This window comes from Palaemon carinicauda, chromosome 12 (assembly GCF_036898095.1).
Source record: "Palaemon carinicauda isolate YSFRI2023 chromosome 12, ASM3689809v2, whole genome shotgun sequence".
In the NCBI taxonomy this organism is placed as follows: Eukaryota; Metazoa; Arthropoda; class Malacostraca; order Decapoda; family Palaemonidae; genus Palaemon; species Palaemon carinicauda.
Genome location: NC_090736.1, coordinates 3,547,254 through 3,566,523, shown reverse-complemented (window position 1 = coordinate 3,566,523; position 19,270 = coordinate 3,547,254). Strand labels below are relative to the sequence as shown.

At 35.2% G+C, this 19,270-nt stretch overlaps 1 protein-coding gene across 1 annotated transcript in view; it reads left to right on the top strand.

Annotated features, from left to right (window-relative positions):
* The window catches only part of LOC137651172 (eukaryotic translation initiation factor 3 subunit L-like), a 32,422-nt gene extending 23,952 nt beyond the window's left edge, over window positions 1–8,470 (top strand). The window contains exons 9-10 of the mRNA XM_068384312.1: window positions 6,689–6,907; window positions 8,220–8,470. Of these exons, the coding sequence (XP_068240413.1) occupies window positions 6,689–6,907; window positions 8,220–8,354 (354 nt within the window). The 3' untranslated portion in view covers window positions 8,355–8,470. The remainder of the gene's footprint in view (window positions 1–6,688; window positions 6,908–8,219) is intronic.
* The last annotated feature ends 10,800 nt before the right edge of the window (window positions 8,471–19,270 follow it).

Genomic DNA, 19,270 nt, shown 5'->3' with positions numbered 1-19,270 from the left:
TTTTAACATTGCTGTACAATAGCGGGCTACATGATCCATACAGTAATACAGTTCATCAGGTGGTTGCAATAAAACATCCGATGTTACCGGGTATATGTTCAATGGGGTAATTGATTACTTGGAAATAAAATTTTGGGGTAATCATTTAGAAAAGGTTGGGAAACACTCATTTAAATGATTTGGTAAACTATTGTCTTTTCAAGACTAGATTTTTTTTCTCTTATTTTACTTGGAAAATCATTGAAATTATTTAGCCAGTTAAAAAGGAAAGTATAATCTAAGTTATTGTCTGGTAGAGCTTGTACAGAGGTTTAATTTTGGAAGAAATAAATCCTGGAGAAAGACTTGTTTTACAAAGTTGAACACGGCACTAACGAAAGATGGAAAAATAAATTGCTGAATACATTTACAGCTAGTGACAGAGAGAATAATGCAGAGAACCTGTACAACCCATGAATTTAACCATTCTATGGTCATGATTTAATAACATGTTGTCCACTATCCCCGAGATTGTCAGTATTTCTGCTGCATTGACTCGTCGTCGTCGGCGCCCACTCGTGTCCGAGTATTGGGTTCTGTCGTTAGCCATCAGCCTCCTATCTAAAGAGATGAAGAGGGGTGGAGAAAACGACAGAATGCCAGTAGCTGGGTATATTGTTTTGGGTGGTCGTGGCTTTGCAACGGCCACGCACACACACTTGGCCCACACCGTTTTCACCGAGGCTCAAGACATATGAGACAGGCGGCTTCTCCAATGTTGGTTGCATCGGGCTGCCGGGTTCTTGTTATGTCAAGGCCCGCCTTGTTGCCTGCCCAACAGGCATTGCCCTCTTCCGCCGGCGCTGGGAAGCTCCGCCGTAGGGGTCTTGTTTGGTTTGATTTTCGAGTTTTCCTTCTAGCCTTGCCTATCTTAAAATAAAGGAAAAGGCTGCAAAACAGATCTATATATCTATTATGAGTTGTTGCTCCCTCTCGTAATGGAATATTTTTATATACCAGTATTTTGGCAATCTATTTCATGATGTTCTTTTGACTTTCACTCCACTTTGATTTTAAGGCAATTGAAACGCCCTACCTATTTTAATACCTGCCTGTCTTATCACAGTGGGTTCTCAACCCCTTTATCTTCCCCCTTTTTCTCTAGTTATATATGTTTTCTGGTGTCCGGACAATTCAGTACTAGGACAATTAGTCCCCAAGACAATTCGGTACTTGAACTAAGCATACTAGGACCAGAATATATGATATTGGATTTAGAATAAGGTAAGCTTACTGAATTTCTAAATATCCAGGAACAAATATGTCATTTTGCTTGTTCCATTTAGGACAAAATGTATTTAGACATATTTTACAACCAGGATTTAAAATACGTTACCACCAAGATGACACATTTAGTATTACATTGAGAAGTTTTATAGCCCTAGCTTTTCTACCTACAAACAAGGATGCTGATACCTTTGATTGCATTGGTAGTTGATAACAATATCTTTCAACCTTTTATATCCTATTTCGGAAATACATATATAGGAGGAGACATAATCCTAAATTTTCAATAGGATTATGGAACGTTCTTGCCCTATGTTTCAGAGAAGGATTATGCACAATACATACATACATACATATACCAAGGCACTTCCCCCAATTTTGGGGGGTAGCCGACATCAACAAATGAAACAAAAACAAAAAGGGGACCTCTACTCTCTACGTTCCTCCCAGCCTAACAAGGGACTTAACCAAGTTCAGCTGGTACTGCTAGGGTGCCACAGCCCACCCTCCCACATTATTCACCACAGATGAAGCTTCGTGGTGGATAATGTGGGAGGGTGGGCTGTGGCACCCTAGCAGTACCAGCTGAACTCGGTTGAGTCCCTTGTTAGGCTGGGAGGAACGTAGAGAGTAGAGGTCCCCTTTTTGTTTTTGTTTCATTTGTTGATGTTGGCTACCCCCCAAAATTGATAAATAGGAGAAATGTTTTCACAGTACATTGAGTAGAATAATCTCCAGCATTCATCCAAACATTTGGACACTTGCTGGGAGCCCTTAAAAGTGAAGATTGATTAACAAAATCAAATTACAGAACTTGAAACATGGAGAAGAAGTACAGGGATTGCTACATGCGTATCCTACATCTGGTACAGAATTATGATCCACCAAAAAAATATTCTTATAAAGTTGCTTGTAATATCAAACTTTTAATTTTTTATAATATCCAAGAATTTGGTAATAAATATTGATTTTTTAACACACATTGATTTTATTGAGCATGTTTGATAGAAACCTAATAAATACATTTGAATAATATAAATATTATTAACCCTCTTCATTTTTTCGTTGATAGAAACCTACTAGATACATATTAATAACATAAATATTATTAACTCTTCGTTTGTTCAACACCTACACTTCTAAATATAGATAAAATGACATGCATAGTACCGAATCATTATTATTATTACTAGCTAAGCTATAACCCTAGTTGGAAAAGCAAGATTCTATAAGCCCAAGGGCTCCAACAGAAAAATAGCCCGGTGAGGAAAGGAAAAAAGGAAATGAATAAACGATACAAGTGTCCTAGTAATAAATTCTCATAGCACCATGTCGCCCATGTAAAATCTCAAGAAATAAGGAAGAAAATTTACTCAATGAATTAAAGACTTCTGAAATGTTTGAGAATGTCTTTACACCTGTGTATAAAGTAAATTAAGTTAGTATGAATAAATCACATCTCTTAGCATAGTAGAACAGTGTACAGGTGGTCGACAGGTTATGAACGAGACTTGCTGTATACTGTAGATAACATACTGTAAGTACATACATACATACTGTATATGTGTAGGTTACGAACGAGATCCTTTCTGACTGTCGGAAATCGATTTTCGTTGTAAGTCTGACTTGCTTTATACTGTACATAACATACTGTGCATACATACATACATACTTTATATGTGTATTATATACTTTTTAAAAAAGAGGAAAATAACCCCTTACCATTCATAAATTACTAGTTTACCTACACTTATACGGTACTTGTAGACTAAAAGTAATACATACATACATACATATACCATGGCACTTCCCCCAATTTTGGGGGGTAGCCGACATCAACAAAGAAACAAAAACAAAAAGGGGACCTCTACTCTCTACGTTCCTCCCAGCCTAACAAGGGATTCAACCGAGTTCAGCTGGTACTGCTAGGGTGTCACAGCCCACCCTCCCACATTATCCACCACAGATGAAGCTTCATAATGCTGAATCCCCTACTGCTGCTACCTCCGCGGTCATCTAAGGCATCGGAGGCAGCAGCAGGGCCTACCGGAACTGCGTCACAATCGCTCGCCATTCATTCCTATTTCTAGCACGCTCTCTTGCCTCGCTCACATCTATCCTCCTATCACCCGGAGCTTCCTTTACTCCATCCATCCACCCAAACCTTGGCCTTCCTCTAGTACTTCTCCCATCAACTCTTGCATTCATCACCTTCTTTAGCAGACAGCCATTTTCCATTCTCTCAACATGGCCAAACCACCTCAACACATTCATATCCACTCTAGCTGCTAACTCATTTCTTACACCCGTTCTCACTCTCACCACTTCGTTCCTAACCCTATCTACTCGAGATACACCAGCCATACTCCTTAGACACTTCATCTCAAACACATTCAATTTCTGTCTCTCCGTCACTTTCATTCCCCACAACTCCGATCCATACATCACAGTTGGTACAATCACTTTCTCATATAGAACTCTCTTTACATTCATGCCCAACCCTCTATTTTTTACTACTCCCCTAACTGCCCCCAACACTTTGCAACCTTCATTCACTCTCTGACGTACATCTGCTTCCACTCCACCATTTGCTGCAACAAAAGACCCCAAGTACTTAAACTGATCCACCTCCTCAAGTAACTCTCCATTCAACATGACATTCAACCTTGCACCACCTTCCCTTCTCGTACATCTCATAACCTTACTCTTACCCACATTAACTCTCAACTTCCTTCTCTCACACACTCTTCCAAATTCTGTCACTAATCGTCCAAGCTTCTCTTCTGTGTCTGCAACCAGTACAGTATCATCCGCAAACAACAACTGATTTACCTCCCAGTCATGGTCATTCTCGTCTACCAGTTTTAACCCTCGTCCAAGCACTCTAGCATTCACCTCTCTCACCACTCCATCAACATACAAGTTAAACAACCACGGCGACATCACACATCCCTGTCTCAGCCCCACTCTCACCGGAAACCAATCACTCACTTCATTTCCTATCCTAACACATGCTTTACTACCTTTGTAGAAACTTTTCACTGCTTGCAACAACCTTCCACCAACTCCATATAACCTCATCACATTCCACATTGCTTCCCTATCAACTCTATCATACGCTTTCTCCAGATCCATAAACGCAACCTACACCTCCTTACCTTTTGCTAAATATTTCTCGCATATCTGCCTAACTGTAAAAATCTGATTCATACAACCCCTACCTCTTCTAAAACCACCCTGTATTTCTAAGATTGCATTCTCTGTTTTATCCTTGATCCTATTAATCATTACTCTACCATACACTTTTCCAACTACGCTTAACAAACTAATACCTCTTGAATTACAACACTCATGCACATCTCCCTTACCCTTATATAGTGGTACAATACATGCACAAACCCAATCTACTGGTACCATTGACAACACAAAACATATTAAACAATCTCACCAACCATTCAAGTACAGTCACACCCCCCTCCTTCAACATCTCAGCTCTCACACCATCCATACCAGATGCTTTTCCTACTCTCGTTTCATCTAGTGCTCTCCTCACTTCCTCTATTGTAATCTTTCTCTCATTCTCATCTCCCATCAGTGGCACCTTAACACCTGGAACAGCAATTATATCTGTCTCCCTATTATCCTCAACATTCAGTAAACTTTCAAAATATTCCGCCCATCTTTTCCTTGCCTCCTCTCCTTTTAACAACCTTCCATTTCCATCTTTCACTGTATAATAATTCCTTGCCTTTATTCCTGTGGTTGGCCTGCACACTGCCATCAGAAGTCTCCATTACACTTCCCATACATAATGCACAGCAATTAATAAAAGGCACAAAAATAGCCAGAAAGAAGCAGCACCGTGATCTCAAATGTGTAATGCGAACAAATATGCCAAACTAATTCTAAAGTGATATATAATACACTGCTCCATGGTGTTAGCTACTCTCCTTGTCAGAAAGTAGTTCATTTTAACAACAAACTAAACGCCGTAACTTAAAATTGAGATACAGTACGAGGATTTCTTAAGTACCATGTGGGAGCCCATTTGTACAGTAATGGCAAATCGTCATAACTCAAGTCTAAACCTTGAGGCCCTCCTGTATACCATACTTGAATGTGTCACAGAAAACTTAATTAGACCGTAATCCTAAATGTGTAACGCAAACAAATATGCCGAACTAATGCTAAAATGATGTGTAATGCTCTGTTCCGTAGCATTAGTTACTTTCCACGTCGGAAAGTAGATCATACCACCGAACTAAGTGCCGTAACTTAAAATTGAGATATGGAGATTTTTTTTAAGAACCTTATGGGAGACCATTCATAATGGCAAATTATCATAATTAATTTCTGTCATAATCTGAGGACTTCCTGTATACCATACTTGAATATGTCACAGAAAAATTTGGTGCCGATTGTTACTAAGAAAATTTGACGGTATACAGTAATAGGGCCACGTATGAATTGTTGCAGATTTTTAGTACACTTGCAGCTGGTCTGAGTTGGGTGCTGTTTAATGAGGCGTCCATGGTAGATGATGAAGTATGGCTTTAACCAGTGGGATTAACTAAGAAAAAAATTTTTAAAAGAGCAAATTGCATTGTTCATCACATTAACCCTTTTACCCCCAAAGGACGTACTGGTACTTTTCACAAAACTCATCCTTTTACCCCCATGGACGTACTGGTACGTCTTTGCAAAAAACTGCTATTTACATTTTTTTTTTTTTTGCCTATTTTTGATAACTTTTTGAGAAACTTCAGGTGTTTTCCAAAAGAATGAGACCAACCTGACCTCTCTATGACAAAATTAAGGCTGTTAGAGCAATTTAAAAAATGTATATATAGCAAAATGTGCTTGAAAAAAAAATCACCTGGGGGTTAAGGGTTGGAAAGTTCCAAATAGCCTGGGGGTAAAAAGGTTAATATCACTTTGTCCTACTAATTCTTCTTATAACACATCTTGTCTAAACTTGAGTGCTTTTCTTACTGTTAGGTGCCATACAGGGAATTATTTCCTCTTTCATACAATCTTTTCCACTTACAAATGTATCACTATAGCAATAACTAAGAGTGATAAGCTAGAACTAAGACTTCATTACTTTGAAAAATCATACTGTATAATGCTCATTATGAACCACTCTGAATTAGAAAAGACTCAAAAGTTGTCATTTTTACTATTTTTGAGTAAACATCAAGGTCTAAATCAGTTGCACAATTATTATTGGTTTGAAAGAAAATTTCTAATAAAAGAATCAATTTCATTTATGGATATTTACTTTTTATCTGTCCTGTTCTTAACCGAGTTCATCATTAATGTGGTTAGTTGATCTCATTCAGAAGTTTATGTTGTGCTGCTAGCTTGTAACTTGTAAAACCTTCATTTATTCCACTGGAAACCCATAATGTTTTTTTTATAGGTATTCTTGGATGAAGTTCAGCAACAGCAGCAGATCAGCGTTATGCGTTCTTACCTGAAACTCTACACCACAATGCCAATGGAGAAGATGGCCACCTTCCAGGAAATGAAAGAAGACGATTTCCGCAATGCTTTGCTGTGCTTCAAACACAAAATGCGGAACATGGTTTGGACTAAGGGAACGTCTGGGCTACAAGGAGATTTTCAGAGTGACTCCGAGGTGAGAAACAAGGGATGCTATTTTGTATGATTTCAAATTCAAAGGTCTTTCAAAAATAGAATGAATAAAAAGTGTCGCTACCTAGAAATCCCAAACCGATAAATATAATACTCAACTTGGAAGCAGGGATCTCTAAAGCGTCGGACATCTTCCGAAAAAAACACAAAGCACACGAGCAAAACAAAACACGTCTGACCAACGCAAGTGCTGAAGAGGAATGAGGATGGGGGGTGGGGAGATGTAGGGGGTAGAGAGAGGGTATGTTGATGAAGGAGAGGTCTAATTGGTGAGGGATCTATGGTCATGGTTCAATCACGCTCCAGTTTTCTATACCAACACTCAATGAGTGAGCGAGCTAGGTTTATTCCTGGCATTCCATGTATCTCTTTTTCTCTAGTATTTTCAGCAATAACTATGCCTTAGAAATGGTGCTAGTGGAGCATTTCACGGACCGACACAGGTCGAGCCCAGAAATAGGTTTGTATTTGCATAACTATTTTTATGGGGATGTGGCCTAGTATATTCAGTACCTCCATGGGTGATGCCCACCAAGTCCAAAATAGAATCGCGAGTTACAAAATATTACTAATTTGTTGGGTTAGCTAAATAGATTTCAAGGAAACAATTGCTTTATATTATTAATTTGATAAGTTTTTTTTGTATTACTTTTAAGACATATCGAGGCCCTTTGGTTCTCGTATGCCTTTCATCAGATATTGAGGCCTTTCTATGATTTTGTAGTTTATATATAAGATCTAATGTGTTACTGATTTTAAAGTATTTTATTTTTATTGTAGCTTATTTACTTCCTTATTTCTTTTCCTCACTGGGCTATTTTTCCCTGCTGGAGCCCATCGGCTTAAAGCATCCTGCTTTTCCAATTAGGATTGTACCTTAGCTAGTAATAATAATGATGGTAATGAGATTAATTGTACTTCTAAGGCATGTCAGATGAATTGTACCCCTTTACCCTTGAAATATAAAGGGTGTCGTATGGTACATTATCACCTTATGATGCAGGTGCAGATTAGACATTATTGCAAAGATCATTCTCTATTCATTAAGACTCAGAATATTTTTAATAGGATGATTTTAATTATTGCGACACATGATCTTTTACTGATGTAAGTGAGACCTACTACTGTACAGCTTTAAGATTTCCTTTCTTTGCCTGTACAGAAGTAAAAGATATTGTATACTAGGCTTTAGTTATTTTATTCACTAAATGCCATGCAAATATTTTATCAAGCTTTTACGGTGTAACTTTTTCATACAGTAATCATGGACAATATTAATTTTCTTTTTTTTACAGGTTGATTTCTTCATTGACCGGAATATGATCCACATCGCAGATACAAAAGTTGCACAGAGGTATGGCGACTTCTTTATTAGACAGATTCACAAGCTAGAAGAGGTTAACCGATCCTTAACTAAGGTTAAAGTTTAACGGAAACTTTAGATAGCTAGATCTGCAGGTTTCAAATTGATAACATTTAGTAACAGTATAACAAATTTATATACGGTATCTAGCCTGTTGGGTTGCTAAATAAAAGGTGAAACTTGTGACATGTGTTTTAGATCCTCCTGTCTGTATGTTTTTCAAACTTATATAGGATTATTAGTGCTGCACTTATATTTTGCCTGTATAATTCATGTGTTGCACTTATGTTTCATGTGTTGCACTTACATTTCATGTGCTGCACTTATATAAAAAGAGCTACACTTATTTCATGTGCTGCACTTATATATCAAGAGCTACACTTATTTCATGTTCTGCACTTATATTTCAAGTGCTTCACTTATATTTAATGCTGTTAGTGCACTGTAGGCATTAAACTAGTGTCTGCATTGTCCCTTTGTTCTTTAGCTACACCACCCCCTTTTTAGCCTTTTATTTTACCTCTATCCACACTTCCTTTTGACTATCTTGCTATCCTGTCTTTCAACTTTTTCTTCATATTGCAACTGCAGGAATTCCCCCCCTGTGCCAAATGGCTTCACTAGCCTCAGAACTTATATAAACGGTTAAAAATAAGATAAGAGAGGTAACGAATGTCATATCCCCCTGGAAGTATAACATGAGGCCCCGAAATTGGGAGACGACTATTTGTCGTGTCAGCATTGGTCGCCCTTGGTTGACACATGAATATCTGCATACTGGGCAACCATCATTTATATTTCAAGAGTTGTGATTATTGTGTCAAATTTGTTGTTCACAGGAATATTTAGTATCTCCTTTAACTTGTATTTTGTGTAGTAGATGAAATATCCTGTGTCGCTAATTGTGGTGGCTAGATCATCATGTGTGTGTTGACAGGTGACCATTTGACCAGATTTTAAAATATCATTGATGTAAATAATGATTATGTGGTTCAATTTGTATTTATTTAATGATGTTTTATGCATTTTCTTATTTGTAAACTACCAGTACTTTGTCATTTTCTTTTGAGTGCTAGCATTTTGGTTCAGCATCCTTGGTGCGCCCTGTGGAACCCTTTCTAACTTGTATTAAAATTGTCGGTGTGATGGACGAGGAAGTAATATTTTAACGGCAGATATATATTCCTTTCAAATGATTGCAGGCCATCATTATGTATGAATTTATATTACTATATTGTTAGTTCATTGTAAAAAATATGAGGTAACTTGGTGAGTGGGAGAAGTAGAAAATGCAAGGAAGCTTTTAACCTTTCAACACTGTCCCAAATGCAGGTCTACATACCTTCTTGATTTCCCTTGATTGTTCTCGTAGCTTTGAACAGAGCTTCTAACAATTGAAGTGTACATACAGTTATCATTAACGTCAGTGGTTTCAAGAATTGAATATCAAAGAATGAACAGCTAATTGTAGTCTTGTGTTGTGATATAACACTCCTGTTCATTGTCTGCAGTTAACTGCTCGGGCTGATAATGTTTTCAGGTGAATATCGGATTGAATGACTTATGTACGCTTAGTGGGAAACTAGTGAACATTGAATATTTGTGAACCCTCTGACAACTGTTGTACAGTGTATCAAGCATCACTGATATGTTGTGGTCTTGCAAGATGTGTTTCCGCATTTCTTTACATATGAGCATTGAAATCAAGTCAAAATTCCACAGGGTCATGTTAAAACAAAGGAATGCTTGTTTTCTTCTTGAAGAAAGAAGATGCTAATTAACAAAAATTTTTTCCTTGGTGTTGTTTCCAGAAACAATTCCATTTAGAGAATAGCAAAATTCAAAGAAGGTATAATAAAAGAGCTGTTCATGTTGCCTGAAAATTGGGCCAATCACATTACTCTCAATGTACCCAAATGAACAGAAGGACATTATCTCTATATAGATAGGGAAATCGTCAAAAGAATTACTATATCATTTACATTGTTGAGAACAACAGTTTAGATTAGTTGTGAATTAGCATAACGATTTTGATTTGCCTGTTCTGTTAGAATTATCTCTTAACTGGCATCAAATTAGTGGTAAAGTCTTTATTTATCAACTTACCTGCACTAAAAGCGTTGCAATAATCTTGGTTCTTGAAACAGTTCGAACTAAAAGTTCACTTTTTAATGGAAGGAACACACGTTCCAGGGAATGCCGCCGACAATGACGGTGTAACGACTTGAGCTCAACTGACTCTTCCAGTCTGATTCAACTTGAAAACGACTCCCGTTTTCTTTCCTTTGTTCGAATACTCTCGAACATTCGTTGAAAAATAAAGATGGGAAATCAACACTGTTTCCTTATAAGGAATACATTTAACATTTAATTAGTTAATTCAATTAGAATACAAAAAAAGGGGAAAGTTAAACATTTACATTTAATATTAACAAAGGCAATCATTCAGTTTACTTATCGTCCATGTCCGAACACCAAAACAAAACAGAAAAGTAAGAACGACCTGACTAGTCAATTCGACTATTTCCCATGAATGTAATTGCCAGTCTCCAATCAACTATTTCTACAGTTCTAAAGGGTTGGAATTACAGACTGCAATAATTGCAGCTACTTTGTCTTTATATTTCTTGCAAAAGTTAATGGTAAAAGTTTATTTAAGTCTTGTATAGTACTTTTAAATGAAGATACATATTTCCTTCCTGACTCAGTATGACATATGTAAGAAACGGCCTTAGTTGTGGATAGGGTGCCGACTTCAGATGTATGGCTACCTCTTTTTGGTCATCCTTAAGGTTTGTAGGGACAGTTTTGTTTGATGTGTGTCAAATGTTATCGGAGAAATTCATCTAATGCTTGACTAAGTCTCTACAGTACTTAAAGATATGCCACAGTTAATATTTGAAAAATTGATCAGTGATAAAACTACTTGGACATTTTATTGTGATAAATGCTTCAACTGTATTTATCAGTGTATCATGGTATCAAACAGAACTGTATTGTATAAACAGTACCTAAGGTACACTGGTTTCTCATTTCATACTCTCCTGTCAAGCCCCATGACAGTCAGAAAGCCTAATTTATAGGTTAAGGGTAGTGGAAATAAGTCTTACATTAATATTATATAAAGGTAAATGATTTCTACTACTGTGTGAAAAATTGCATAGAAATCAAAGCCGTCTTGAACGTGTTAGAGAATATGACAAGAAAGACCAAGAAAGAGTGGTAATTATAATGAAGCAATTACTGGAAAAGGACCACACACAGAAGAGGAGATTGTACCAAATGGTTTTAGATCTTATATAGGTATATAAGGACTTTTCAAAAGCAGGGGATACTAGAAAGATGCATCAAGATACCAATGTTTCTCGGGCATAACTGAATTTAGTGTGAAGGAACAAACTTCAGTATAGTTGGAGTCCCTCAGGAATCAGTTCTGAGCCATTCTGCTGTTTCTCATTGTCAGGAAAGAGGTTTCAAGGAAGTATAGGAGTTTGTGTATGCAGATGGTTGTGTTAACAGGAAAATATGCAAAAGAGAAAATAATTTAAGCAGTGGAATAGAGTAAATGTATGTACAATAATGAGAGCAAATCAGAAAAAAGGGGACAAACATGAAGGTAACAAGGTAGGTTTTGAAGTGAAATCTATACAGTACTGCATATTAAATGTAATAGTTGGTGTTTTAAGAGGCGAGATTTGTTCTTCTTCGTATGCAAACCTTTCGTCCTTGAGAATAGGGATATGTCAGTGATTGGAACAGCTGTTGAATCGTTAAGGTATTTAGTTAGCAACTGATAATGAGAAGTGGAAGCCTAGTCAAATGCTTGTCACAAAATGATAGATATATAGATGAATTTTATATTGCTGCTAAATCTTGCCTATTTTTTTTTTTTTAGTTCTATTTTATAATCCTGCCCTTTTTATTCTTCACTATCAACACTTTTTTTTTTTTTCCTTATCATATTACTTGGTCTTGCATCTTGCAGTGATGTTTTCCATTTATTTGTTTTTCCCATCATATTTCACGGACTTCTTAGTAATTATTTATAAGCATATATTCTTGATATTCCTAAGTGTTGTGTATAATTTTGGTTTTCGTCCATCTGATCTCAAATTTTAAGGTGTCATCAATAACTTCAGTATTTTTTTTCTTCCATTAGCTTTAATTTGTTTTATGCATTATTATTGTAATTTTAGATATATCCATGCCTTCTTTTTATCAGATTTTATCATACATTCAGTTTCATTCCTGTACTATCGTTATTTGCTTTTTACATCATTAAATTGTTCCACTTTTTGTAACTAGTTTATAGGCTATCTTTTCTCTGTATTTTAGGATTTTCTCATTTATTTTATATTATGTTCACCCATCACAGGTCCTTTTTGTAAGTTTGTTAGTTGGTATTTTTGTTTATTTTTGTCTGAGCTAGATTAAGATCGAAGATTATTAATTATTCTTTAATCCTATCTACATTTCTTACTAATTCGCGAAGGCTGTATGCTCTCGGCTTATTTATTTTGACAATTTTAGGTTAGATTGCTATTTCATATTGTTATAACGTTTTCTTTTTCATATAGATTTTATTACTTTAAGTGAAGTGTACAAACATTAAAGAAATAGTTATATATTAAAATATGTAAGTATTATAAATTCACGGTTAAATTTTAAGAAATGCATGGCAAGGATTTCTATTAAGAAATGCGCTTCACGGCTTCTATTTCTCGAGTGTTGTTTTGATAGTGTTCTCGTTAATGTAAAGGCCCTCGTGGACTATTAAATAAAGCCCTGATTACAGCCTATAACAGATCATCTTTGTTAATATTGGACTGTTGGTTGTATACGACCAGCAAGGCAAACCTAGGCGACGCCTGTCACGGATTAGGCTACTTAACACCTGTTGCTTCAACTGCTGTCCTGACTGGTAAGGCTAACTCGCCCCTTTGAATATCTGTTTTCACCGAATTATAGTTTTACTGTTAATCCCATATTGAAGAGCTAGAATCATGGTAATCTCCACCTCCGAAAAGGCGCTTTTATGTGAATGTGGAAGGCTGGGAGCGTCATCTAGTATTTTGATTTTTTTTTTTACTGTTTCTCTGGCCGTTCCCCGAGACTATATTAGGTGCTTCCTATTGTAGATGTTAAGTTTAACCTTATCTTAGTCGTTGTATCCATAACAGGAGATATAAACTCACGTTCCTAATTTTTTTTCATTGTAATCAAATATTTTGATTACAATTATAATAATGAGGGAATCCATCTCTCAAGAATTTGGGATTTATCCCTAGATTTGGGGACTTAAACCTACATTTGGGAATTTATCCTTAGATTTGGGGATTTTGATGACAGGTGACGAAGAAGAATAATGATAGGGAAGTGGGGAAAATGGGGAAAGGAAGAGTACCCCTGGATACAATCCAGTTTATAGCTGAAAGGCAGGTACTTGGGATGGGAAAGTGACGATATTCTGTACATATATCTATGAAGAAGATATAATTCTGGAAATGGGGATTTTCGGGTGGTTTGGGTTTTTTTTTTTTATCACGAGTTTTAGGGATTTTTACACTAACCCATCTGGCAACACTGTTAGTAACTTAGTAAATATGAAATTGTTGGCGTTTGAACTCAAGGTGAAGTCGAGTGTCGAGGATTCTAATTGTCTTAGGCAAGAGCCCGTTGCTTGCACGTTCAGTGCCGACGGTTATAAAACGAACGAACGAACAATCGACTAGATTATATTACAACACGTTCACCAAATCTTCAAAATGCTGCTCAACTTAAAATGATCTTACCAAACAGCCATCATTTAATATTACATTAATCGTCTCTAAATTGATATGTTTGCAATAGGGCATTTGTTACTTCAGTTTTTGCCCAAGAATTTTTTTTTATATAATATACATTCAAATCATTACTTATTGAACAGCATATATTAGAATTCCATAGTATACAGTACTTATGACAAAATTTGCAATCTTTCAATGGGCAATTCCTACTCATCATATATTTTATCTATATAATTGACTAAGTATTTGAAATTTATAATACTACCTGAGTGCCATATCAGCCCTGATGAATGGCATTTGTCTAGTAATCAATAGGGTGGAAAAGGTATGTAAAATGTCACAGCCAATGCCATTCATTCAATAGGGCTCACCCCTACACGCATACCGCGACCAGGTTGCCTGTTGTGCTGTACTTTGTAAACTTTGTATTTTGCACAATAAATTGTATCTCTTTCTAGAAAATCTATTGGAGATTTATTACTAAAGGTAGGTTTACACGGTCGAATTCGAAAGTCTGTTCTCGCCTGACTTTTGTGGGCGGGGCTTCATTGTCCACAACCCTTATGCATTTGTGACTGACTCCGCCTCTTCGAACCGTTTGACAAGTAGGTTCGAGAACCGAGTTCGACGAACCGTTCGACCTTGTAAACCTCGCTTAAGGATGCCAGCATGGTCTTACTAGGGCGTTTTTTTTCTCCTAAATATTTATTTTCCCCGTTTCATGTCGCTTTTTCTTACAGCTGTTTTTTTTTTTTTTTTTTTTTTTTTTTCAGGTCGCGTAATAATTTGCACGGAGGACAATGTCTAGTACTAAATCATGGGGTTAGGACCCTCCATGATATTTTCACTCATTTTTTAAACGACGTTCACTAAGATAGCCTATTTTATGTTTATGATTCAATTGTTCTCAAATCCATAATATATTATTAATTATATTTTCCTTGTACTCAGCAGTTGACAAAGTTACTGGGGCTGCCACGAATATTTGTATGAAAAGAGTTTTCATTTATAAACTCGTACGATGTTTATTCCTGACAATTTGAAACAAATCAGTATCAATAGTTGCAGCTATTCTATATCCATATTCTATTGCAGCATCTCAAATTTACCTTGAGGATTTAATATATTTTACGAAACCCGAAGTTGGTTTTTTTTTTTTTTTTTTTTTTTTTTTTTTTTTTTTTTTTTTTTTTTTTTTTTTTTTTTTTTTTTGTGGGGGTGGGGGGGGGGGGTGTCACGAGCACAATTTCTACCGACTCCGCCATAATTATTTTACTTTTAATTCTTTCTGAATATGACCCTCTATATCTCTTGACAGTTCAAGCAAGCTGGCACACAATATACGCCACGTGTATAATGTATATATATATATATATATATATATATATATATATATATATATATATATATGTGTGTGTGTGTGTGTGTGTATATATATTATTTTTATATATAATATATTTATATATATAGTATATATATATGCTTATATATATATATATATATATATATATATATATATATATATATATCACATATATATATATTATATATATGTGTATATATTATTTATATATATATATATATATATATATGATATATATACGCTTGTATGTATGTATATATATATTATATATTTATTATTATTATTATTATTATTATTATTATTATTATTATTATTACTACTACTACTACTACTAGCTAAGCTACAACCCTAGTTTGAAAAGCAAGATGCTTTAAGCCCAAGGGCTCCAACAGTGAAAAATAGCCCAATGAGGAAATGAAACAAGGAAATAAATAAACGACAGAAGTAATGAAAAATTAAAATATAATATTTAAAAAAAAAAACATTAACAACATTAAAACAGATAATTCACATATATAGATTTATAAAGACTTATATGAGCCTCTTCAACATAAAAACATTTGCTGTAACTTTAAATTTCTGAAGTTTTACTGATTCAACTACCCGATTAGGAAGATCATTCCACAACTTGGTCACAGCTGAAATAAAACTTCTAGAGTACTGCGTAGAATTGAGTCACATGATGGAGAAGGCCTGACTATTAGAAATGATAGCTAAAATTTCAATAGGTCTAGATGAGTGGTTAAACAGAAAATATTCATACTAATGTTTTTATGTTGACCAGGCTGACATGAGTCTTTTTATTGTTTATATTATGACATATCTGTTTTTGACGTTGTTAATAGTTTATATAGGACATATCTGTTTTGACGTTGTTACTGTTTTTAGAAGGATATATTGTTAATTTATTCTCATTTATTTATTTCCTTATTTCCTCTTTTCACTGGGCTATTTTTCCCTATTGGAGCCCTTGGGCTTATAGCATCTTGCTTTTCCAACCAGGGTTGTAGCTTGGCTAGTAATAATAATACTAATAATAATAATAATAGAATATTGTGTAGTATTGAGTCTCATGATGGAGAAGGCCTGACTATTAGAATTAATAGGTAAAATTCCAATAGGTCTAGGTGAGTGATTAAACAGAAAATATTCATTCTAATGTTTTCGTGCCATAAAAAATCTGGAATGGATAAAAACACAGGCATATCTAATATATGCAAAATAAAATATTAAACAGTCGGCTAGAATGGACCTGGAAAAGAATTAAATTTAGATTTCTATGTATTTTTCACTCGATGTTTATGTTCAAAATGAGTGGTCTTATAGCCCAACGGGAGTTGAATCTCCTAATAAAAAAAAAATGTAAAGCCTCTTTCTTTAGGCTTTCGTGTGGTCACATTGAAACTGTTTTTATTCATTACTCTGTTCTTAAAGATATTTTATTTTTCCTTGTTTCCTTTCCTCCCTGGGTTACTTTCCCTGTTGGAGCCCCCGGAACATATCCTGCTTTTCCAACTAGGGTTGTAGCCTAGCAAGTAATAATAATAATAATAATAATGATGATGATGATGATAATAATAATATTTATAATAATAATAATGATGATAATAATAATATTGTAAGCAGCTCTTCCAGGAGAAGGACACTCCAAGATCAAACCATTGTTCTCTAGTCTTGGGTAGTGCCATAGCCTCTGTACCATGGTTTTCCACTGTCTTAGCGTAGTGTTCTCTTGCTTGAAGGTACGTTCGGGCACACTATTCCATGTTATTTCTCTTAGTCCTGTTTTTTTTTTTTTTTTTTTTTTTTTTTTTTTTTTTTTTTTAATAATCTATATAAAAGATTTATTGACTTGTTGCTGTTCTTAAAATATTTTGTTTTAATTGTTTTTCCAACTAGGGTTGTAGCCTAGCAAATAATAATAATAATAATAATAATAATAATAATACTTGCTTCATAGTCTCTCGTGCAACGTACTATTTTATTTAATGATATTGAAGCTAATCATATTTTCTACATAAGCAAACAGGATGTCAAGATAACCCCTGAATGATCTTCACTGTTAAATATTTGCCGTAAAAACAGTAAAAATCCTGGAATAAATACTGTCAGGCATTTACCGTTTTAAAAACGGGTATATTGACATAACGGAGTGATATCACGGTCACCAACCCGTAAAAGATAATAAAAAAGTAGGGTATATATTATAGTCGCCTGTATTTCTAAAAATACGGATGCGAACTGTATATTTTTACGGAGAATCTCCGAGTAATTTTTTTTTTTTTTTTTTTTTTTTTTTTTTTTTTTTTTTTTTTTTTTGACGGTACCTGTCATTTTCTTAAGGCCGTCATTAGCCCACCGGAAACTTTTCCACTTTTATGTTCTTGTACTTTTATTCGAGGAGGAGAGAGTGAGAAAAAATCCTAAAGTGAGATTTACAGTAGTGTTATAAGACATTAAAAGTTTCGCGAACTCGGCCAGTCTGTAGCCTAACCCAATAGTGACGAAAATGTTAAGTTGGTATCATTGGCGCTAGTTACAGCTCTTTTAGCTGTGTCATTGAAGGAAATGGTCGAACACGAATTGTCCGGTCAAATTAGCTATATATGAGCCTATTATAATTACATGTCAAGCTACAACCCTAATTGGGAAAGCAGGAAGAGCTGTGTTTTCTAGTCTTGGGTAGTGCCATGGCCGCTGTACCATGGTCTTCCACTGTCTTGGGGTAGAGTTCTCTTGCTTGAGGGTACACTCGGGCACATTATTCCATCTTATTTCTCTTCCTCTTGTTTTGCTAAGTTTTTATAGTTTTTCATAGAAAATATTTATTTTAATGTTGTTACTCTTCTTGAAATATTTTATTTTTCCTTGTTTCCATTCCTCACTAGGCTATTTTCCTTGCTGTGGCCCCTGGGCTTATAGCAATCTGCTTTTCCAACTAGGGTTGTATCTTAGCAATAATGATAATAATTAAGCCCAGGGGATCCAACAGGGAAAATAGTCTAGTGAAGAAAGGAAACCAGGAAACAAGAGAATTAGAATAAAATATTTTAAGAACAGTAACAACAGGAAGATAATTTTTTCATGTAGAAACTATAAAATCTTTAACAAAATAAGAGGAAGAGAAATAGATATAGCTGCCAGCATTTCTGATACCTGTTTGAGGCTCGAGGTGAGGATGGCAGGTTCATCCTTGCCAAGATTCTTGGACATGATGTGTCGTACAATGCTAGCGTTATTTTTAGATTTACTTCAGAAGCAGGTTTTCTGAAAGCTACTTAACTTTTATAAGGACAGCGTTACATTTGTTGTTTTAAATTAATTTCCTTTTATTCTTTATTGATAAATGATATCGGCATCAATGACCTTAGATGTCAGGATGCCAAGAAATTCTCAATTAATCAAACAATAACTGCCATAATACAATGACACCAAGGATCAAACACACAGGATCAATGAGGTAGAATCGTTCAAGTATTTAGGAAGTATGATCTCCAATACAGGGTCTTTAGAATTAAAGTTTAGTGAAAGATTGGAAAAAGCAAATCAGGCAATGGCTAGGTTAAGTAAAGTTTTGAAATCACTTATTTGATTAGAAATATCTCTTATCGTGCCGTTTTCATTCACTGGTACAGCTAAAGAGCTGTGACCTTGGCAATGATTTTAGCCTATGTTCCCTGTTGGAGCCTTTGGACTTAGAGCATCCGGCTTTTCCAACTAGGGTTGTAGCTTCTCTAGTAGTAGTAGTAGTAGTAGTAGTAGTAGTAGTAGTAGTAGTAGTAATATTATTATCATTATTATTATTATTATTATTATTATTAATAACCATTTATA